General features: G+C 36.6%; 1 protein-coding gene across 1 annotated transcript in view; it reads right to left on the reverse strand.

Moving 5' to 3' along the window:
* Window positions 1–2,812: 2,812 nt before the first annotated feature.
* ATRNL1 (attractin like 1) overlaps window positions 2,813–25,575 on the reverse strand; it is a 542,236-nt gene continuing 519,473 nt past the window's right edge. The window contains exon 29 of the mRNA XM_075504052.1: window positions 2,813–2,937. Within this exon, the coding sequence (XP_075360167.1) occupies window positions 2,813–2,937 (125 nt within the window). The remainder of the gene's footprint in view (window positions 2,938–25,575) is intronic.

Here is a 25,575-nt window from a genome sequence, read left to right on the forward strand (position 1 = left end):
CAGTGGTCATTATTAAAAAGTTTGCACTTGCCAACAACTAGCAAAATTAGTCATCAGATATATTATGCTATTTTTATAACTTTAAAATAGAAAGCTGTAACAGTTACTCTGCAACTTTGGTTGGAGATGTGTTGGCAAACTTCTGGTATTTAAGTGTGGCCATTATATAAGGTTATTTATTTATTTATTTATTTATTTATACTATGTCTTTACTAATTTTCATGCAATCAGGGACCCTGGGAGAAGAAAGATACTTTAAGAAAAAAACATTCTCAGAGTGAATGAAAATGCTGAATGATCCCATGACAAACATGCTTTTCTTGTACAAGTAAAACAACATTTTTAACTCTTAACACAATAAAATGGCTGATAGCTATTTGCCCATCTTCAGTGTTGCAATAAAATATTTTAATCCCTTTAAAACTCATACCTGCTTTTCAAGTAATTGTCCAACTCCAGTTGAGATATGGAGGAATGTAATCCTTTATGAGTGAGTACAGTCAAAACTGCTCTACAAGACTACATGGTCTTTCTGTGTACGAGGTTTCCAGTATATTCACAAAACACACACTGTATATTTCTTATGTGAAATGTTTAGGTTGAGGATAATACAGAGTTTGGAATATATTCCAGACAAGTGGTTCTTTCCTTTTCATAAGTGTATGCATCATATAAACCAGTTCCATCGGTTTATATTCATTTGAATAGATCAACTTTAAAACTGACAGAAAGGGTTGTTTTCAAAAGACCATTTTTTCACTATGCTAAGCATAGATTGAAAGTTCCCACCAGAAGCTTAAAAAAGGAATTTTTAAAGTTTTAAGGTATAAGAGACTGAGGTCAGAATAGGCAATAAAAGTCACAAGATTGTGATGGCATTATTTTAGGATAATAATCTTATTTTAAGATATGAAAATACTGAAACAATCATGCCAGCATAAGAAATAATTATACCATAATTCATAAGTGCATAATTTATGAAAACAATAGAGCAGTCATGGTTAGACGCACCCTAATATTCCTGTATAAGATATAACTACATACTGTACAATCGTTCCTTTTTATAGTTATTTTTACATTTAGTCCTCATCCAAATTAAGCTGAGTACTTCTATGTATGAATGGCGTTACGAAATAAACACAACTCACAACAGGGCTTTATTACTGCTACTGCACCACCATGGCATGCAAGTAACTATGTAGTCAACTATAAACAGTAAAATGTCATCATCTTCCTGAAATAAAAAGAACATGAAAAATACAGATATAGTAGTAAACATCAATTATCTTTTTATATCTTTCATATTTACCAGAATTCTATCATTACATGAGGCATTTATACCTCTGTATCACTCTCCTGTACTAGTATGGTGGCAAATTTGGAGTTGAGAAACTATACTTTCCACAAGCTCGTACAAAACTACTAGTTTCATATTATACTGCTGTCAACATGTAATGTGTAAATGAGAACATGACACATCTGCTACCTACCCCTTAGCATTCTCTTACTCTTTTGTATATCCATGAATTCTGAGTAAATAAAAAAACTGAGGGCCATTAAAGCTGGTTATCTGTTGTGGTGACCAAGCCCCCAAAAGACTAATGTCCTATAGAAAGGAAACTCATCTGCTTTTTGTTGCTGAGTACTGATTGTGTGAGGTTCCACAGCGGGTGCTGGATTTGAGAACCACTGTTGGAAGCAACTTGGATTTCTAAATATTTATTTATTTACTTATTGTTAGGCAGGGTAACTCCTTAACTGGTGTGAAAGTAAGGATGAGATGAAATTCTGCAGCTGGGATAAAAAAAACCATCCATACTTTATTATAAAAACAAGGGTCAAAGTGCTGATTGGGATTCATTTCTGCTTGGAGGTCAGGACAATATATAGATACTAGCAAATTTCAATATTGAAATGGGAGCAGGTAGAATAACAGCAAGTTAAACTCTCGTTAGACTTGCAATCTTGGAGACTCTCTTGGAAAAAACAGCAAACTTGATTGCAGAAGAATCTTTTCCATGCTCAATTAATTTTGCTAATCAGTTAGCTGGCATGGAGGACCCACACACGCTCTTTGTAAAATATATAATTCAGAATTCAGAACAGACTCTTAGGAACAGAAACATGAAAGCCCACCCATCACTCTGCTGCAGCCCAGATTATATTTCTGAGGCTTTTGCAAGGTAAAGAAAAATAATCATGAAATGCTCTAATCTTTTTTTTAATGGAATTATCTTTCAAATATTACATGTGGTGTTCTCGGGTTATACCTATGCTAAATTCAAAAGCTGCCTACCTATTTCAGGCAATGATAAAAGAACACCTAAATCCAAATGATCCTCTTTAGTTCCTGCTTGCTGGAAAGAAATCTTAACGTTGATTACAAGGAAAGAACTGTACAATTCTCATTGTTACATTAAGCTATACAAAAATGTCCTTTAGTTTCCTGGAATTTGCTTCGTTTTCAATTATACAATTTCCTTCTACATTACAAAACAATGTACAGTTATTCCTAGTTCTGTTCAAGGATTTTCCCTGCTCTGATATGTTCAGGATTAAGAATACTAGGTATTTATTTCATTTTTTGTTGACATCAGGATCCACTCTTTTTATTAAAGCTCATCAAACATATACCTACCATAAGTTTGTTCTGCTTTGGGGTATAGCAGGCTGTGTGACTATAACAGAGCACAGTACCTCATATGTTCATTCATAGATTTGCCTCCATAAAAACTGAGGCTGTAGTATAGCTTTCAATGGAAGCCATTTTAAAAGGAAACATTACAGAATATACAATTGTAGTTTTTGAATCTCAGACACAAGTTCCTTGACGTGTTGAAAGATGATGTTTTCGATTTCTGACTCCTGAACTCTTATCTTTACAGTCTGCAGGCCTCTGTTGTGAAATGTCTATCAGTGCACTTGCAATTGCAAGACCTGTAAGATAAAGGAAAAACAAAATTTAATGCCCAGCTTTCCTGAGAAGAGTTCCAGAGCAGTGTGATGGTTCCTTTCATGCCATGTTTTTGTACTTTCCCAGAAGTGATCAGTCCTATTTCAGAGTTAGATAACAAGTTCTCACTTTCTAAAATGCTACCTGGTAACAGTGAGGAAAAGGAGGAAGAAAAAAAAGTGCAGTTAAGACACTAGACTGGAAATCAGGAGAACTGAGTTCCATTTAAGTCTCTTATTGATTTGTTGTGTGATCTTAGCATCACCTCTCTTTATCACCATTTTCTTGGTTATGTGGACCAGCAGCTCTCTTCATGGATTTTCTCTTATTAAATGTTTGTGCATTGCATTTAGAAATCAGAAAATAAAAGAGAAATGGAGACAACAGTTAAGACAAAATTGTACCCTTGAATATTTCCCCTTGCAACATATATGCCTTCCTAATTTGGAAATATTCAGAGGTTAGTGTTTACCATGAACAAAAAGATATGAAAATATCTTTCCAGAATGCATGGATTTGTGAACAGACAGTGAACTGTGATGGTGTTGGCCTGGATAAACTCTAAATGTTGTAAACTCACCAAAACTCTTCTTTTTCAAATTCTGGTTAAGCTGTTGATATTTCATGACCTGTTATAATCTTAGCAGGGTATTACAGAGGGCATGGACAGGCATGCTTAGGAAATTAGTAGTTTAAGAATTTATTTTTCCATTTGCTTGTTATTGCATACTTGCTAGAAATTATTGACTTCTGCTGAAATGCTGTGATTGACAACACACTTAATACATGGCAGTTCTGAATTTTTAAATTCACACAGACAATATTGCAATGAAATGGATTAGGAGTATTCACATCATTCATACGTCCTACTCCACCATGGCTGCAATAAAACCATGACACTTATATCTGTAAAGGCGCATCCTTATATACCCATAATGTAGGCAAAGATGGTGCTGGTTGTCCATACTGCCCGATACATCTCAATCTCTAACCAATAACGGTACCACTCCACAAGGAAACCTTTGAAAATACTTTTCACCATGTTTAACAGGCAGTCTCTATTTTTTAACTCAGGCCAATATCAAACTCAGTTTATCTGTTACAGAATGCAATTTTGGCAATATTTTTCATGCGTTCCCTCATTACAACACTTACCTAGTAAGAAACTGTGCAAAAAATATTTTTCATTTACAAGTGTTTCTACAGGCTTCTTTTTTAGTATATGGTATACCGTTGGATTCAGTTCAGGTTTCCAATATCCTGAAAAAATCTATGCTATTGCACACTGTAACACTACCTTTCTTAATTCACAAAAATGTTGCAACAATCAACTAATGTGCATACAGCTTTTTGAAAATACACGGCACTATACTGTAAAACTCTAAGTACAATTATCATTGCTGCATTTCAGGATATGTAAGAGCCAAGATTAATTAAGTCGTTTTTCTCACATACACATATATTTCCTGGCATGAGCTAGCGTTACCTTAAATTGGACTTTGATAAATTGAATTTTTGAAATCTTTGAGCCACCTTTAAAGTATCAGCAGTACCTGGTACTAGCAAATTCAAGGATAAAACCTAAATAACATTTTGATGGTAGCTTACATGTGATCCTGTCTTTAGCTTAGGCTTAGGGAGTATGCTAAATGGAATGAATATTATTAGGAAAACAAGTTTTCCATATTTTATAAGATATTTTAAAATATACTTGGATGTATGATGCTAACCCCACTTTACATAACAATTAACAAAAAGGAAGAACTATTTCCTTAAAATCTAATGCTGCATACTGGGATATACTGGCATGCTGTTAGAGTTCCATTAAAACTGGGTCACTCTAGAAGATCATTTTTCAAAATGTCACACAAATCATTTGATGAAATTCATTTATTATGTTCTCTACACCCGGCATAGTTCCTTGTTATCAAAGCAATACAATTAACGGGGGGAACGATTCATTATTTCAGACTGGCAGTCTAAAGGAATTTCATTTACCAAGTCAAGCTGATGCGCAGACACTGCAAGCAAGCACAATTTACATCAAAATACAACAGAAGATTTGATAAAAATGCTGTGGCTTAAATATTCATTAAAAAAAACCCCTACAAAACATTCCCTTTATTTTACAGGGTTTGTATATAAACAACAAATGTGAATACATTTATAGTCATTAAAGTTGGAAGGGTAAATTGTATAATGTTCAATATCTGTTACCTCAGTTCGTAAGTTATTTCATTTACCTGCCTTCCCTGAATGCTGCCATTTAAATATCCTACCTACCATCCAAACTGGTATTTTCCAAACCAGTGCGTGGTCTCTGGTTGCTTCTGACTTGAGTAAGGTGGCAGAAAGGAGCAGTGAAGTCAGTGAGCATCTCGCATAGAGAATCAATGGGTCACCTCTAATAGTCTAATTTCTGGACATTCAAGCTTAGCTGCAGAACCAGACCTATTTTTAAGTTTAGTTTGTTTTTCTACTAAGTGTTATAGAAATAACCTGACCTAGTTCTATGCAGCTAAAACAATCCCCAGCTTGTTTTAAGGATATCTATGGAAAGATCATTAAGAAGTGAGCCCAGTCAAATACATAAGTGGAAAGTATATTTTGTAAGAGATAATTGCATCCACAATGAGAAAAATACCAGAGAAAGCAATATGAACTTGGTTATCTGTAGCAGAACTATTGTCTTTCCTAATGGAAGTTAAATGGTAATAGTTTATTCTCAGGAAGTAAGTGTCTAATCATAAAATTACTGGTGTGTGAATTTTTTGTCTTTTTTTTTTTACAATTATGCAAAACAATTAATAAATACAGGAATAAAATATAGCACATCAAATGAGATTGCCTTGAAAAGCGCATTCCCGATTTATATACAAACAGCACTTTAATTCTGCATTTGAACAAAAGCATCTGAAAAAGTCAGTCATTTTGCAATGCTCTCCTCCCAGTCTCTGTAAAAACAGGCAGTACTATATATTTTAATTTTGCAGCAAAACAGCTTCATTAGGCGTGAAAGGTTAATTGCAGGTTTAAGTGCAGTTCAGGGAACAGTGCACGGGTCTGTAGTGAATAGCACAGTCTGCTACAGGAAGGCTGAGTGCTATAAACTGTTTGCCCTGCTGAAATGTTTTACTACCTCATTTACTAACTGTCTTCTTTTACTGCTTGTATTTGTAGTTCTTCTAAAACTTTAATAGCTACAGTTTTATTTCACTGTAATCAGATTTAAATGGAAATACCCATGCTGGGATGTTTAAACGTTTTTCCTCTGATTGTATACAGCTACATTTGAACTGATGTAAGGCTACACTATCTCTCAAAGTAGAAAAAACCCTAACATTGAAAAAGTTAGTCTTACATGCTGGTGTGCATATTTAAAACCTTTTTTCCTCCTCTATTGTTCATTTTAATGAGAAATGCATTGAGTTCTTACTATCCCCTTTGTTAAAAGTAAGGGAACAAAGAATGACCTCAGATTCATGGTTAGGCAGGTAACTGGAAATAGTTTTTACAATTTAAATATGTATTATTCAGAGATAGTATTTGGATAGATGTCTTCATTTGATTACATTCTACACATTTTCATTGTTACGCAGAATCAGAACATTCAGAAATCTGAAGACAATAAAATAACTACAACTCAGGTAAATCAATTGGATTTGTTTGATATTTTAACCAAAATTATAGTCATTGCTTAAGGTGACCTTAAGCAATGAAAATAAAATGACAGCTGCCATACAGAGTGACTTAAACAGAAAGGACTAGGTAAATGCTATCCTATTAATGTAACAGCTTCACCCTTCAGCACCCAGCAGTCTTTGTGTCACTTCCATTTGTTGATTCTTTCAAGACTTGTTACTCTACGTGCTCACCTGATAGTGGACAGAGTCCTTTTATCATAAATGATCTGTTATTCGAAGACTTTCCATTGTAGAAGATACAATGCCCGCGAATATCCTTACAAATGGATCTAAGCAGCTTGAAGACATCCTGAGTAAGGGATGAGAATTACAGCCTCTAGTGCCTCATGAAGATGACCATAGCACACAGTGAAGCTAGTGAAGACAATTTCATGCTCATCAATAAAAGTACCAGTTATTATGTAGGGTATTTTTATGGGTTCTGTCATTTATCATTATTTTAAGTCTATAAAGAACTTTTTTGTAGATACTCAATGTATATTTTGTGTGTATAAACGACATTTATATACAAAACCACCTTGTTAAAAATGCAGGGTTTTTATAATCTATTTCTTAATTTGATGAAACAGATCACATTCACCATAAACTTTGTGGATGCATACCAGGACTGCATACATTTATCCTCCATAGGAAATATCTACAGTAGCTGTAGTGGCTATAATGGTGGAGGAACATAACTTTCAAGAAGGTTGTTACTAGGCAAGTGTTTCTGAGAACCCACTGAAAAAATTCTCTCACTTTCTATGAGACATTGTGCTAGGAATATTCTTATTCTATTTAGTTGTTTGGTAGAATTTTCCAGATTGTCTTTTTTCAAATGGACTAACTCATGATTAATTTTCATGACTGAAAAGGCTAGAATGTTGTTTGTGCTACACACTTCTGTGCTATAGATCAAGTCATGTCTGGAGATATCCAAAAGGCAGACAAAATGGAACCAGAACAAAATTTGGGATTCTAAGGAACAACCCACAAAACCTTCTCCTAATCACGTACAAACCTGATACTCAAGTGCCTGCTTTCCAGGAGAAAAATTAGGAGTCATCTGAAGTTCAAGACTGTACATGGCTAGAGGAACCACTGTATCTCACAATAGAGCTAAGTTCATTTCAAAGTCAGAAAATAGTCAAATCCTTCATGTGTATCTGAAGGTCCTGATCTGGCAGGTGTGCCTAGACAATATCCAGACATCATGGACTTAGTCACAGAGAAAAACAATCATAAGCAACTGCCAAGAAGAGTAAGTATCTTCATGACCTGTCATATAGAACTTTTTTTATTTGAATTAGAATTTTTAAAAAGGACAAGCTGACAGCACCTCAACATCACAAAGTCTTTTTATGGGCTTCTCTTCCTGTTTGGTGCATGCATGTGTATTTTAAGTTGACACCACTCTTACTATGAGAAAGATATATTAAACAAACTAAACTAACTAGGAAATTACTTTGGGCAAGTAACCCCATCATTTTTTTCAGTGATAACTTTTGCTAGATGGGAAGACAGCCAAAACTCCAGGAGGTATGTTTTCCTTTTCTTATGCATATAACTTAATTAAATAAGTAAAATATGAGACAGAGCTTAAACCATAACAATAATAAACTAAATAATGATAGTGTGGAATTAAATAGCCACACACTAGTAGAAAGGAGATGTCACGCTCCTTTGTATTATACCCTTGGTATTTGGTAATAACAGCTATCTATAAGGGGCTAAGAAACTTTTATTCCCAGAATAGACTTATAAATTACTTGCTGTCAGTTTGTGGGAAATGCAGACTATACAATAAAGGATCTTTTACGAAATGTTCAGCCTTTCCCAATTTTTCTCATTTTGAAAAGGAAATGGCCCTACATATTTGTGTGAAATATTTGTGCTCCGAGGGGCCGGTAGTGATTTTTTTTTTTTTTTTATACAGTCAGGCAGTTTCCCCTTCCCTTTCAGTGTGAGATATCTCTAGTTTAGTCTGTAATCCAGGTCTGTACAACATCTGGTGCCTTTAAACTATGCAGCCTGCCCGTGGCTGAGACAGCATGGGCTGTTTGGTGTCTCCGGCTATGGACAGGCAGAGATTGACGATGCGACCATGGTGCACACAAACTCCCTGAAGGACAGCTGGCAGATCAGAGTCCACTTACTCCAGGCTAATCCGCACCAATTTGGGATAGTTATCCAAGCACTTTGGGATAGCTCTTGTCTGTTCAGCAGGACAAACAAACACTGTAGTGACGAAGAGGACCTAGTGAGGTGTTGGAGACACTATGGTAATAGGTTGGGATTGGTGCAATATAATGTTGATTAACTGCAGCTTTTTTCTCCCACCCGCTTTTCTCAACTCAAGCCCTCCTGGAACACAAGAATCATAGAATCATAGCATTATTTAGGTTGGAAAAGACCCTTCAGATCATCGAGTCCAACCGCAAACCTAACACTACCAAGTGCACCACTAAAACATGTCCCTAAGCACCATGTCTACATGACTTTTAAGTACCTCCAGGGATGGTGACTCAACCACTTCCCTGGGCAGCCTGTTCCAAAGCTTGACAACCCTTTTGGTGAAGAAATTTTTCCTAATATCCAATCTAAACGTCTCATGATGCAACTTGAGGCCATTTTGTCTCGTCCTATCACTTGTTACTTGGCAAAAGAGACCAACACCCACCTCGCTATGACCTCCTTTCAGGTAGTTGTAGAGAGCGATAAGGTCCCCCCTGAGCCTCCTCTTCTCCAGACTAAACAACCCCAGTTCCTCAGCTGCTCATTCACTGATTACTTTTAAAAGAAGCTAATATGAGATTATTGCATGTAGCTGGACTGTATCATCAGACCTGTACACCAATCCAACCTGTGCACCTTGCCCAGGGAAGGCAGCACAGATGGAAGCAGAAATGCCCTTACTTAACAAGTGGGAGAGAAAGACTGAGATAATGGCTGATCTGGGCTGGGAGAGGATCTCTCATCTGAAACTGCATAAGAGATGTTAGGTGGGGAATGGTAAGCCATGACAGGTCTTGAAGGTGAATAATGATATTTGAGGCAATAGAGAAAGGAAGTGCGTGGAGCTACTAAAACTGATTTCTGTGATAAAAAAACCTAGTCAAGAAAAAGATCTGAAATAAACATGGTTAAGAGAGCAGTTGTTCAATGTGGCAGTAATTCAGAAGTAAGCTGCAGAGATCCTGGGCAAGGGCTTTTGTTTTGGTGTCGCAGAGGGAAGATGGTGTTTTGGAGAGGCTGCAAGCACCAGAATTCAGCAAGACTACGCAGTCTGTTAGTGAGGAAGCAAGGGAAAGACAGTCAAAGAATACTTGGGCAAGACCAAAGGGACAGCAAGGGTAACAGTGTCATTAACAAAGACTCCAAGGAAAATGGTAGAATACAAACTAATATGAAGAAATGCAACATGTTGTGGGAATGAAAAATAACGTACATAAAACTGGTCTGTAACCTAACCTGTTGGTGAAGGGTAACCCAAATCCAGATGTATGGAATACAGACTTCCATTAAAGTCAAATACATGCATTTTCTACAAATAAAGGAAGAAATTGAACTACAGATACTTTCCCAAGATCTCTGACACATTACTTTGTCAAAAACTTTTTACATTTGATGAGTAAACCACACCTTAAGCTATAATAGTTAAACAACATTACTACGTATATTATCTATTTCTTGGACCCTATTCCTTGGGGCTTCTTGGTAAAGCTTGTCACAGATTTGTCCAGTGATATTAAGAATATGACTGACTCCACAGCCTAAAAAAAAAAAAAAAAATAAAAAAGAATTGTAGTTGACTGCTGAGTCTGAAGATAAAACATTCTTAAAACCTCTTATTGACTCACTTTAGATATTACAATAGGCTTGGGGAATGGTTACATTTAGACTAGTTTAGTAATAGCTCCTAAAGCTGCAATACTTACCAGTACTAAATTTCAATAAATAAAGCAGGCATCACATTTAGTCAGGAACTATATTCTTCTCACAGAATAACAGAGCCAAGAGAATTAAAGCATCTTGATGTTTTTATCTAAGTAGTTTTACCTTGGCAGTAGTTACAGATAAGTGATCTATTGTTAGACCATTATTTTATTCCATTATTGTTTTTTGGACCTTGGATCACAAGAGGTAATTACCAAAATCTGAGAATGCCCCTAACTATTCCATTGTCTTTCTCAACATGGCTTATTTTATACAAAAATGATGGCAGATTTTTGTGTGCAATTTTTTTTCCATTTATATTAGATAAAAGCAACAAGTAATAACCGCATGAATAGTTATGCATGTGATCAGGCTTTCTCTATCCCGTATTTCTTGAATATAAGTTGCAGAGTCTAACAGGTGTATCAGTAGCAAAATATGTTTACATTTTTAGGGGGAAAAAAGCAAATTTATAGGATACGTAACATTTTCAGAAAGCTATCAATCAAATACATGAATGGCAAATCACCTGCAATTCACAAAATAGTTGTTATTTTAATTTATTAGCAAAACAAGTGGGTTTTTTTTAACTGTTGGCTATTAAAAACACATAAAAGGAATAATCTGCTTTGAATACGTGCAAACCTCATGCAGATTAGTTCCTTGATGCTCTCCCACTGCATATTACACATCATGTGTTAAAATGCAGGTAATTACATAGGTTTCTATAATGGACAGTAATATTTGAAACATTTGGATTTTTCTTCACACAAACTATTAAATTTTCAGTTTGATTACATTTCCTTTCCATTGAATCATTTATCCATATGTTATGAAAAACATCTCTATTCTTGTGATGTTGTGCAGCCGTTTAATTTGTTTTCAAGAAAATCACTATAAACTAATTTGCTACTCTGCAAGAATTTGGTGAGATGCATTTATCATGCCAGAATCTAATTTAGTCTTGTAAACCCATTTCTGCAGAAGGGAAAAAAATCTACTTGGAGTACTGAAGAAGCACTGTTTTCACTTACTTTTAGCAATACCTGGGTAAATACAAACAAAATTATAATTGGTTTTGTTTAGAAGTCAGTATCACAGCTGTGACCCAGTTGGGGTTAGTTTATGAACATCTCTATAGTAATTAGACACATTTGGATTGCAAAGACCTCCTCCAGACCAGTACACTTGAGGTTACTTGTACAGCATTATTTTACCCTTTGTCTCTATCTTCAGCAATCTCCTTTTATTGGGATCGTGCATGCCCATCAGTGAAAAGTGAAGATACGAAAACTGTAAAAAATTGTGACTTTCAGTTACAACATTTTTAAAGCTTTTTACCCAAATCCATTCGTACAGGTTGGACTCTTTAACCACTGTGATGAAAGCTAAAGCCTTATTAAACATCGTAGGTAGGATGAACACCTGTGAGACAGAGATTTATTGTTTGTATAAACAGTGCGATCGACACACCGTTAATACAGTGGTGAACTATCATTGCATGCAAGTAAGTAATCAGAATATCTGCATGTGTGTGTGCCTATGCGTGTATGAATATCTGGGAAACAGAAGGTTCAAACACAACGGAGCAATCGGAACAGTTAGAAGGAGACAAGGCAGAGGTATTCACCGGGGTTTGCTTCCCTCCAGAGGAGCCTTACTTGCAGCGGGTGATTTAAAGGAGATCTCTTCCTGTCTGTAGAGGAAATCTGGGGTGATTAACCTCACCAGGTGAAATTCAGTTTTTGTGAATACATCCCTAACGTTCCATCTGGGTCATAATGTATACTGTCAGATTTGCAGCTTTACTACTGTCCTCAAGACAAAACACACAACCTAAAAGACAATAGGTTTAAGGGCCCAAGAGGGGCCAGTTCTGCACCCAATGGAGATAAAAAAGTACTACTTACATTATCATTTACTTTTAAGGGAGAAGATCAGAGCAATAATCCTCAAAGATGCTGTCTCTCACTCTTGCACCTTTATTTTGCAGGTACTGGGTTTTTTTCCACTGTCAAAAATTTTTATTTAAACCAGAAAGTGATGAATATGTTCATACAAACAAATGATTACAGTTCACCAGAAATTCAATAGGACTGCAGCTTAATCAGAAGTAGGCATGATATCTGCAGTGCTTTCCCATAATGCATTCTCACTTATAAGTTTTGCTTTCAAGGTTGACGAAGTACTGGACTTGTTTTCCATTTCCAACATACTGCTACAATATATCATTGCTCTAACCACTGTTTGGCTTGTAATTTGGTTCTGGCCAAATAACAATGCCAGTTTTTCAGTATTCTGCTGATTTCCACAATTAGACATTCAGTACATCCCCAGCTACATAGCCAGCAGTCACTCTGACAAAACAAACGATCTTGGGAGTGTAACACAGAATTAAGTCAACAGGACAGAAAGCGTGCCCAGAATTTTGAACCATATTTTGAAATATTACTAAAGTGACAACTTCAGGGTCCCCAGGATCTCTAACACAAGGCTGCTGGTAGTTTCAGTACCTGTTAATGCCCGAGAATAAGGAAAAAAAGAAAAAGAAAAAAAAAAAGACACAAATGCCCTGCTGTCACTATTAGGGTGGCTCCATCAACAAAGCTAGCATCCACTTATACAGAACATTGATTTTTATTAATTCTAGGAGAAAAGCTTAGTAAAAGGCTGAAAAGCTCAAACCATAAAACACTTTAAAAACCCAAAGATTTTATACAAATGGCCCTCCCAGAATGCTGGTCAGCACTGCAAGAGAATAATTCTGAATGGGATTCTAGTAGATACAGGCAAGCTATATAGCTACTCATTTATTCTTTCCTGAATCTTCTACATTACACTGAATACACTATATTATGACTTTAACAGGCAAAATGACACACTTAGACCTGGTTATTGTCAAACTGTAAGGAAATAGGGTTCCATTTCAAACACTGCATGTTCCTAATTAATTACATGCACTTACTCCTCACCAGTGAATATAGATAAATATCAGTAAAATTATAGTAACAGAGCACCATTTCTGTTTGTGTGACGTATGCAGGTAGAGCAAATGCCTGAAACTGTGAGATAGTAATACTATGACTGCGTGTCACTGAAAATATATTGTATGCCCTAGGCACGCTTCCTAGTTTGGAGAGGAAAAACTAGAAAACTGACAGTAGCTAGTCACAGCTTCTTACCTACTCTGTGTGTACTCACACTCCAACAAGTAGCACTCATTGCCCCATTTATCAATCCCATGAAAAAATTTGAAAGAACTATTCTGGTACAAAGATTACCAAACGATAACTTTTGCCATTTAAAACATTCCGCTAGATGCCCCTTTGTATTTAGAGGATGTAACTGGAAAAAGCTGAGAAAGATCCTCCTGACACACCAAATTCAGGTTCAGGGTTTCTCCTTTTAGGAACCACATCCACAAGAGACACAGGAGCTGTGAAATATTCCTCTCTTGGAATCAGATTTAACATAAATCTCAGCCTGATGTGCACACCACCTTTTTATACAACAAAGTAAAATCTCTCATTCTTTTCCTGTCAAACAGGGCTCATGCTCCTAAATAGATGTGAAAGTAAAAGGTAGAAACCAAGTTAAAGATACAGTCCAGAAATTCTCATAAAGCCCATTTCCCAGCAATGTCAGCTCCCAGAAGATGCACTCAATGAAAATAAACCTTCAGATACTGAGGAGTTACTACAGCAGCCCTTCCTATCACTACTCATGAGAGTAAGAGGTAGCAGAAATAAAACCAGGGAGAAGATGATGTGGCAAGAGATACACTCTGCTTGGATTTTTCCAGCGCCAGGATGGTTCTTTGAGGCAAAATCTAGAGCAATTCTGTGCTCTTCACAATATTTTCATTAAAAACTGATGTGCTGTATTAACCACCATGCTGGCTTTGTATTTCCAGTATGTGATTAGGAGCTAGTTTTCATTTATGTATTTTCAAAAGGTTTTTACTATGTGATGAAGGAGAAACAAACCTTCAGCAGGACATTAGAATTCCCTCACTGCAATTTTGCTAAATCTCCCATCTGTTTTTTAAAAGCAGAAATTATGTTGAGTCTTCTGTTTTCTATTTAACTGCTGACCTTTTCCCCCTCTATTTTTTCCCATATGCTTTTTGATCACATGTGAAAAACTTGGCTTCAGTTCCCTCATTTCCTGATTTTCTATATTTCAATTATACTTTAATGGCTATATATACAGTGATGATGATACAAGAGTGTGTTGTGAATGAAATTTGTTTTGTACTATCCCAGCTTCTGAGAACTGCTACAATTTGAGTTGCTTTCTTCCGTAGCCTCTGAAGTGCCTTCTATAATACAGTAATATAATAAACCCTGAATCTGCTCTTCCCTTTGCAATGCAATCCAGCATTCTGTTTCCCATAATGCTGCTACATTATGATTTGCAACTATAAATAATTATCCTAAGTTATAAAGATAAAATATAAAACTTTAAAGCAATACCATTAGACACCATACACTTGAGACTCTGAAGCAGCCATAAGCAAACATTGATTTTCATAAAGGACAGAAAAGAAGGTGATAATGAAAAGCATCGTTCCTGCTTAGGATTAGTTCATCAAAAGCTTGCTGCAAGCTTGGGTGCAAAGAATGGAAATAGTCGGTAATCAGTAGCAAACTGCACCTTGTTTCTAACAGGTGGGGCACCACATTTTATGACCTCTATCTTAAAAGGTGAGGGGAGAAAAAAAAACCAGTTGTGGGAATGGGATTTGACAATGTGTGAGGTTCAGTAATAGACGGTATTATCCCCCAAAAGGGGAAGCGTCAGAGATGAGAGGAACTTATCTAAACCTCTGTAAGGCTTGTGTTCAGATGTGGTGAACTTGTGAGTTGATTTTTGTTTGTTCTGTCTTGTCTGGACAAGCATTCAATATAACAACAGTGGAATATATAGGATTCCTGGCTTTTCCTATACTAGTTTTCATTGCCTTCCTTCCAAATACCCCTTCATTTTCCATTCTTATTTTTGCTTCTTCTTGTTCTATTAAGCTTGAGTTGCCACATTATTTAACTGCCTTTAGAAAGTACTTGTTTTTCCCTACCTAGATTTCCAATAATCAGGAATTCTCTTTGTGAATCTGATGTTAGTTACTAAGACTACTCTAATTCCCTTCCACATTCTTTCACCTCTTTGGATTTTACTAGTGTGAGGAGGTGGTGATATGGCAGGTTTTAAAAGCTGCAAACATCTTAATAATCATTTATATTATTTGTCCTTCTCCTGACTTCTCATTTTAGTGAGCAATTCTTTTCCAAGAAAAATACACACATCCACTTTTTACAAAGAGAGATAAAAATAACTGCTCACATTTGAACTATGATCTAATTATTTCTTTAAGAACGATGAAGTAGATTGTGAATAATCTAAATACAGCCAGCTTTATTTCATTATTTGAGTCCCACATGCGCTTTAAGAACAATATTTACTTTCACGATTTTAACAGCTGTGTGCTAACTAGTCCACATTTTTATGCAACTTTTAATCTTTGATGTGTTTAACTGTACTTCCACTAATCAATCTGCAAAAGTGACAGAAATGTGTTTTTCTCACAGGGATGGCCTCAAGGATACAGCTATCCTTTGTGCCAGTGTGAGATGTGCATGAAGCTGCTGAAGGTCCACAGAGGCTGAGGCAGTGTGGTTTAAGTCCTCTCCAGATCCACCGAGATGGATTTCAAGGGGAGGGAAGTAGGGCCAGGAGGCTCTTGCAGGAACAAAGAGCCTTGAGGGTGAGGTACGTCATTGCTGTGCTCTGCTGAAGCTGCATACGCTCAGTAATTTAGACAACTGGGTGCTTCATCTTGGACGAAGTCATGATGCAGTCTTTACATTTTCATCTGGCTTCCTACTCTTTGCCTTTCTATTTACCCAGGTAAAATCAACCTATTGCCCTGAAACTTGCCTCTTCTGTTTCATACCAGCAGCTGCATTAGGTCCAGACAAGGAGAATTTTTTAGTGAAACAAATGCTTAACCATATATGAGCCTGTTAAGAGATCTAAAGCTCGGTAGGAGAAATCTGGCCCCCAGAACTGAAGGCCTGATTTAAACAAGTTGAGTTTTCACACTTTCTTTTTTCAAAACACTAGCTCTTGCAAGTCATATTTTAGAGCTTTCATTTACAAAATCAATGTTTACTGACCCTTCCATAGTGGCTTAAATATGAAGACAAGAGATGTGTCCAGGGAGGAAAAATAGTGTTAAAATACTGAGCTTGTTATCTCCAAAGTGCTACACACAAATTAACTAATACGTGCTAATATGGTGATTAGCTTGTTTGCCTAGGTTTAGTGCAACAACTATGTTTCCTATTGCCATCATTCAATGAGAGATGGTTTGGTATCACACCAAAGCCAGGACAACTCTTCTTAAAACATAATGTGCTTAACATTTGTGTATTCCCCACTGAAAATAATGTAAGTCTATTTAGACTACTGAGATTATTTGCAAAACACAACTACTTTTGGAGAAACATTTTGAAATCAAGATATGCTTTGAGTTACTGAAAGATTGCCATACTAGGCAAAACCATAATGGACTGTTGTTGGCTAGGTGGGATGAGGATGGAGCTACAGACATTTCACCTGGGATGACTACTGTGTTCTGCATAAATTTCATAGGCATTGACCCCTCACAGCATCTTCTCAGGAGCAAATAGCACAGAAAGTACTTAGAGGAAAGTGCTGTCCCCTGCGTGGGGCTGTCCCTTCCCTCCTCCTTTGGGGAAAAAAGTAACAGACCAAACAGACTTTGCCCGTGGGCTTCCCAGAGGACCAGACGCCATGGACAGTTGCATGGCATGTACAATTCCAGTGTTTGTAGGCTAGATTAGGTACGTGTTTGTACACCTCTCAAGGTAATGAGGTCCCAAGCTACAGTGAGGCCTCTGAAAGCCTCAAGAATATAAATTATAATAACAAAAAATAGTAATAAATAGAAATGAAACTGGTAGCATCACAGGTATTTGTGGAGCTTTGGAATGACCACAAGAAAGCTGGCACAATATCACTGGTATGATGTACACTGAAACAGCTTGGAAAAAGCAATCTGGAAAAAAACCCAGTATGAATATAATGAATGAGCCTTTATTCCACATATGAAAATGTTTCTGATACTGACAAAAGAAGGTACAATATTTATCATTCTAGGATCGCAGGGGACAAAACAACAATATTAAATCATGAGAGGTTTTATTTGTGAATTGGCATTGTTTTCTGTCCCTTGTGTTACCAGAATGATAAATGCTTTCCTTTGTGTAGGAAAGAAAAGGTTTGATACCAGCTGTGCATTCTATATATTCATGCTACAATTTCTTGAGAGGTTTGGTTAAATCCTCATAAATACCAATGTTTATATTAAAGGTGCTAATAAGCATTTTGGGGTGGTGGTTGTTTGTTTTTTTCCTCATCCGCAGTTTTATTTGAGAGTCCTCTTCCTGATATTTTATTTTCTAGGGCAGATGAAACAAGATTCAGTTATCAGAGTTCTTAGGATAACTGGTGGGAATACTGCAGAAGCACATTGTGATCAAAGCGGATAGAAAAGCAATCCCCAAATGACTAAGGGCAAAACTGTGCCAGTCCCAGAATTACAGAAAGAGCTGATGTGTATGAGACATACTAAACACTTGCATTTGAATTTTTAATATCGAAAATAAATGTCACAGCATTTTCATGAAGAATCTATTTGTCTTGAATGCAGCTCATCTGCTACTCCTTGCTATGGATTATACCTTTTACCTTTTATCTATCGTTAACTCCTGCTGAACATTCTAGCCATTCCAACGTCTGATAGGAGGTTATGGGTTTTTTCATATTTTTCTTACATTTTATATTTTCAAAAGCTAGCACAGAGCATTCCAGTGATCACATGAGAGTTAGCATACTTTGTTGTCAGTATTTTCAAATGCAAGTAATATCTTCTGGTTTGCACAATTCAGGATGAATATGGTGCATCACTATGCTATATAATGTGACTCAGCTTTGAGAGCTTCAAGGCTTGGCTCTGCCTTCGGTGCCCTAGGTACACATGGCTGAATTTTTTTAGCCAGTAAGTACTGAACTTGTAAATAAATATATAACTAGTAATCTGATTTCCAAAGATATATAAGCATGACTCCAAAAAAGGATTATTTTATAACGGTATAATTCTGTGCATGCTCTGAGTGCTGGGGAAAAATTCCTAGAACACAGCCAATTTTATCACACAGATTTCAATTGCTAGGTTAGATGCACTTAAGAATATTTAAGATTACACAGAAATGTATTCTATGTATGTTATGTATTAGAGCATGCACGGATAGAATAGCTGTTCAAAACAGGGTGATGGCTTTTCGTTTTCTTTTTCAGTGCAATTGCTATTACTGTTACTCAGACATCTTCTTGTAACCTCTATCAGCCCCCGTCAGGGATACAGCTCCCACTGTGTTGGGTGTAATATGTGAGCACTGCACCAAAGAGCTTACAATCTAAACAACTTTTCACTGTGCTTAAATTTTCATGTTAAAAGAAACATATTCACAGACGTCCTTAACCCACAGACTTTTAAAGTCAGGCTGAACATGAAAATTTAGTTAGAATTTTCTTTTATGCAATAGAAGTTCTGCAAATCACTATCAGCTCTCAGTTACACTGTGTAGTTCAGAGGCTTCAAATTATATTTCCGACATCCTGTTACACAGCTACTACTGAGTAGACCTTTGTAAATAGCTATATTAATGATGTACAAGAAAGAACACAATCTACCTTGCTCCTGCCTATCTACATTGGCCTTGCAGTTCTAACACAAGTAAAAAAATACTGTTTTACATTAAAAACTGTCAATATAAATACTGCATAGATCTATGGAGCAATAAGACTGCATTAATCAACTTCTTTTTTCGGAGAGAACTGGGCTGAATCATTGTGAAAACTAATAAATGAATAAGCTGCAAAATTCAATGACTTGTATAGTTAATTTTGATATCAGAATGAGTAAATGAGTTTTATTTTAAAAGAGTTTATGCTTAGAGTTAAGCATAGAATGCCTAGGTAAAAAAAGATTTGTAGCTTTGAACAGATTGTAACATTAGCACAAAATTTCTGGGAAACTTTTAGGACCTGTGCAAACAAAGTTTTATGTAGAAAATCACACATACAAAAGCTACAATGAAAAGTCAAGAAGTTTCCAGATTTTGATAGATTTCAGGCTGGATGTGTCAAAAGATTAGCCCTGACACTGGCAGGATGTCTCCCTTGAAAATTTAGGCTCCATATACAGAGATCTTCAGGTAAACCAATTTCTGCTTTCACCTCTGCCTCCAAATGCTGGTCTCAAAGGACTTCAGTTCAGCCAAGACCTGTCAAAACCCCCAAATGCTTTTCATTACTGAATTCCTTCTGTATGTTCTCTGTCAGCTGTGTTAAAATAGTAAATTCACAACTGATTGATTTTTGAAAAGGGAGAGAATCACTTGAACTCACCCACTGATTTTGTTATTTCAACATGTAAAATTTGGGGCATATTTAAAATTGTTATTTGAAGTCCATGCTTCCTGTGCCATTTACAGGGTTTAAAGTAGCAGCAGGTTCAGAAAAAGTTATAATAAAAATAATTTTCAGTAGGATGACTACGAGACATTTGGGGTGTGCTCCAGTCAGTGCATATCCTTTTAAATCGTTAATATTAATGGTAATTCACTCACAAACATCCAGCACAGACTAGGTGCCCTGGTGTTCTTAATTGGTGCTTTGAAATAATAAAATTATTCTTTATATTCTGTTGTATCTGGGGGAAATTCAGGACATTTCTAAAACTCCTTTGAGAGGTGATTCTATACGGTTTTTGTCAGCATCGAGGGAGGAAAATACACAAAAACCATACCGCTGGATTAAGAAGGCAGCAATGGTTATATTACCTAAAAAGTAGAAAAGAGTCTTTTCAAATTGTGTGTGTAGACAAGGAGCTTAGTTTGGATGAAGCAGTTGCAAGAACACCTTAATGGGGGACAAGAAAGCAATTAACAATGAAAAGTCACTGATGCAAAAGATAGTCCTAGAGATTAAAATCTTATTGAAACAAATGCTTCTCCATTTGATCATAATGAATTGAGCTGAAAGATCTGCAAACCCAGTTCACTGAACACATGAGAAGAAAATAATAATTTGTTACTCAATTATAGTACAAAGCTTTCTGACCAACACACTGCTCTACAGCATTAGTTAAATAGCAATAAGAATTTTGGGTAAACTGAATAACACAATAGGAGAATTAGGCAGAATATTATTTGAAATTGCAATGTGATCATTATGAAAATATATACAGGAATATCAATTTGTACAGTGCTTTAAAAACACAGGAAGAATATGCTTTATCCCAAATGGATAAACAAAACATTCAAGGGAACAGAGAGGAAATGGGCATAGCAGGAAGGCCAGGGCAGGGATAGATGAAGCTAATAGTGCAGGGAAGAAAGGCGCAGTGCTGGAACTAAGCTGAGCATGGGGCAACTGGGGAATATTCTGAAAGGAGAGAAATTGCAGAGACGGAAGTGTGAAAGAGAGAGCCCCTCTAAGAAGTGAAGATTGAGAGAGGTACATTACATGTGTGGGAACAGACTGCGTAATTAGAGAAATTCATCAGATGAAGGTAGATTGGGTCTTTGCAATGGGGACAAAGGTCTCAAATTCATCCCATCTGCCTTTAGGCACCGAGACATCCAAATCTGGAAAGTACCACATCAGATTTGAAAAATCAGTAGAAAGGCATGTCCAAAGAGGAATCAAGATTGTAGGTGGGCTGAATTGGCTTTGACAGAAGCTTCGAGACAGAAACATAGTGATCGATTTAGTAACACATCTAAAATAATATGCACAGATTATGTGAAACCATTGGATTAGATGGGACTGCTATAAAAAAGATTAAAGGAGGGAACAATAAACACAAATATCTGCGAAAATAGCTGTCACAGGAAATTGTTATTGAACTTTTTTATTTTTTAACAATGCACCCTTAACAGGCCTTGTGTTTTTCAGTGTTGCCATTTATGGTAAAATGTGGTGTTGACAGAGGTAGACGCAACAGAACAGTCAGCAGTGGTGAAGATGGCATATGAAAAAAAACCCCTCTGTTACTTAAATGGGTTCTGTTACTTAAATGGGTTCTGTTTAAATACTGACTCTTTTTAATCGCTTTGCCACTATAGCCAAATATGAAGTTACACATCTGGAACAATAATGTGGGATATACCAAAATAAAGCAGTGTCTTCAGAAAGGCTCTCCATAAGTCAGGTAAGGGGAAATGATTTGATTACATCTTGGAAGTTCAAAGGAGGAAAGATCATGTGCTAAAAGGGCTCTTCCACCCTTTCAGCAAGAAAGATTTAACATCCAGGTCTAAAGCCTGAACTCAGGAAACGAAATGAGGTGAAATTAAAGGAACTTTGATAAACAGGTCATCAGAGTAGGTATAGCAACGATACATGTCTTAAACTCTGTGAAAATAAGGAATCAAGCAGATATCCTGACAGGCCAACAGACTTGGAGGCAGACCATTGGAAGAAGCAGCATGACAGTAAAGCACTGGAAGGAACATACATAGATGGGAGCAATTACAAAAAAGCCAAAGTGCCTTTTTAAAAATCAGTGTTATATATATAAGTATATACATATATAGTTATTCCAAATGAACTTGTTTCACTAATAATTTGCTGACAATTTATTCTGTCAACGTCACAAACTGAAGAACTGAGGAAAGATATTTCAGTAATTTCAGGATGAAACAAATTATCTGAAAATATGGATTTCTACAGTGTCTGGTAAATAAAATATTTTTAGCAAATGAAAACAAAACCATTAAATAAGCTTCTAGATGAGAAAACCAAAACTGAAATCATCAAACTATCAATACATTTTGGGTTCGTCAGACTGTAAACAATCAACATAAATCTCATCTGAAATTAAGCTGTAAGTATCATCTATTTTCAGATCACCCTCTACTTGCATTTCAGTCACCAGTGCTTTGAAGAAACTCAGTTGTGTGTTCACACTGCAACTATGTTTTCTAATACTCCCTTTTCTAATTTCTAATTTCTAAAGAATACTTTTCTAATACTCTAATACTAGTAGTGATGTGCTACAAGCTTTATGTAATTAGGCTTGATGAACCTTGTCCCTTAATAGGGACAAACACGAGGGTTAAAACTTAAGTATGAACAAAAGACAGGGCAAAAGGAAGCAGAAAAGATATTGCCTACAGAAAGGTATTCCTAGATTTGGGAATTATGGGCAAAAGCTTATGTGCATCAAAATATATCAAAAAGAAGTAATTCTTGTTTGAAAGAAAAAAGTAAAAAAAAAAAGAAAAGAAAAAAAAAAAGGTAGAACTGTAGCCCTTCAGAGATACCTTATCCTTACCGAGTAATCTGCTGCTAGAAAAGCCCTGTACTCCATGCCAGGAGTGTACAAACCCTGTACAGGAACCAGACAGTGAACATATAGTCATACATTGTGGTTCTTACTGCGATAATGAAATTAAGTTTTAGACATTTTCTGCATGACTAATCTCTCTTGATTACATTTTGAAGTTTTTCAGTGAATGGTTAATTAATGATGCACAAGGCCTTCTCTGTGGTTCTGCTGTCCCCAGTATGAAAGCATCGCTGGACTTCGGTGCGCGGGCTTCCACTGTCTAGATCTGTCCCTATATTAGGGACGATATAGAGGTCGGTCCTTGCCTTCCCTTGGGGACGTGCAATAGAGGCACAGTGAGCCTCAACACTGGACTCAGCCCCCTGTGGAGCCATCAGCAGATGAACTCCATTTCCTCCTCTTGAAAAAGGAGCTTTGAGGGGAATTGTTGCTTTCCAAGAGCAACAGCCTCCCCCCAGCCTGCCAGATCAGAAAGGGTAAGAGAAGTGGGTGTTCACTGCTGAATGAAAGGACACGGTCTGCATGGATTTCCTATCTGTCAGACTTTGTTCCTCTTGATTTAAGAAATATTCCTCATATGGTTAATCTCTTCCTGGAGATATATACACAAATGCTTACCATCAAGTCAATGCATCCACTGCTTGCTTTAACTTTTACACAGGCATCTTGAGCAGGACCTTACAGAGACCTGTCCTGTCAATGGGGGAAGTATTTATCCCTTAATGGAAGCATCTAATAACACTTTTAGTGTTAGGAGACTCACATGATTTCTTCCTTCCCTACGGTTGTCTACCACAAATATATTTGTGGAAAGAGATCATCTGCCCACAGGTTTCAGGACACAACATCAGAACTGCAGAATGACCGTCAAGCAGAGCAGGCATTTGCTTCAAGCCAATTGTTCATCAGCCTTGGTGAAATTGTGCACACAGAAACATTCTCTTTGTAAATCTCTTTCACAAACTGAGGCTAATACCTGGAGTGCCTAGACCAGAGATGCACGACAAGGATGTGAAGCTCTCTATAAAATCTGACTGAAGGGAAATCAATATTACAAACATACCCATAACAAGGGATCCATTACAGTTACAGTATATAAAACAGCACTGTGCTACCCAGCAAGCACTTGTAAGGTATGTGTCAGGAGTGGGAAATTCTTTTTTCAACTCTCTGGGTATATACAGTGATACGATATCACTGAAATTGGAAAATATTATAAGCACACCCATATGTTCTTAACCTTAAACAGAGTTACCCCCCACAGTATATTCTCCTGTGCTTCGGTCCCAGTATGGTAAGGTTTACTTTAGGTTTTTAATCTGATCATGCATACCCCTAATTGTTTAAACTATAATTACAGATGTTAAATTGTTTTGCCTTCTATGAAAAATGTGCTTTGGAGAGACCAAAACAGAAATTAAATGCATGTAAAATAACAGAACTATTTCAATGGCACTAATTGCAAAACAATTTTTAAAAGCATCTTTTGATGAAATAATTGTTTTAATTATACAGTATACTTAGGTTTACCAATTACAAACACTTCAGCTTTTAGCATTAAGATAATTTCATGTGTACTGTTTCCCACACTTTATTTTAGAACGTAAATAAACTAGAAATATAAATCACTGCAAAAGGACATCAGAATAAAACAGAAGGAAAAGTGGTGATCTCTCTACATATAACACGGTACTATCATAGGATATTGTTAATGGGTATAGCTAAATGCAAACAGGCAATTCATGAATTGCCTGGGAGAAACCTTAATACTGGGGCACTAGTAGGGAGACCAAACCTTAGGTTGTTCAGAACACCATCTGCCCACGGAGGGCTCTCAGTGGAGCTCAGCGAGGTCCCTCCCATTGTAGAAGGACTGCACTGAGGCAGATCTAGCAGGGGGTTTTTTAAGAAGTGGAAGTTCTCGCAAAGGACAAGGTTCCCATGACTGCCTGCCTTAAACTCACAGATTCATAGACGGTTCATTTCAAAACCAAAATGAGACGCTTCTTGACTGCACACTGTGGCAGACCATAAATTCTCCACAGCACATTGTCCACTGTCTCAAGAAAAAATAAATGCAATAATTGTTATCTACATGGTAGCAGCTTTCCACTGGGCTGGTCTTTGAGCAAGTTTTCTTTGAGCATAAGACACCTAGAAAAGGTGTTAAAAATCAAATACTGTAGTAGGGAAAATTTATTCAATAAAATGACTATTAAAAGTAATTAAATGATATCCCCAGGCAAATACCTCAAATTTGGTATTGTCTCTATTGTGGAGTGGATCAGACATAGTAAATGTCTTGTGACATTTGGTAGGAAGGGGAGGGGAAAGGAGGTATCTGTGATACGGAGTGAACGTGGAAAGGAGATGTTAGAGAGAGACACTGCCGATGTAGACATGCTCTGGCAGAATTGCAAACATTTTTACAGCTATAAAACACTCAAATCTCATCTCAGTTTAAAAATATGCCTGTAAACAACTACTTTATATTATTCTGTGAAACAGCTACAGTAACAACTGCTTGTATTCTCACTGCCTGCAAAAGCTCACCACACAGC

This window comes from Mycteria americana, chromosome 6 (genome assembly GCF_035582795.1).
Source record: "Mycteria americana isolate JAX WOST 10 ecotype Jacksonville Zoo and Gardens chromosome 6, USCA_MyAme_1.0, whole genome shotgun sequence".
Lineage (NCBI taxonomy): Eukaryota > Metazoa > Chordata > Aves > Ciconiiformes > Ciconiidae > Mycteria > Mycteria americana.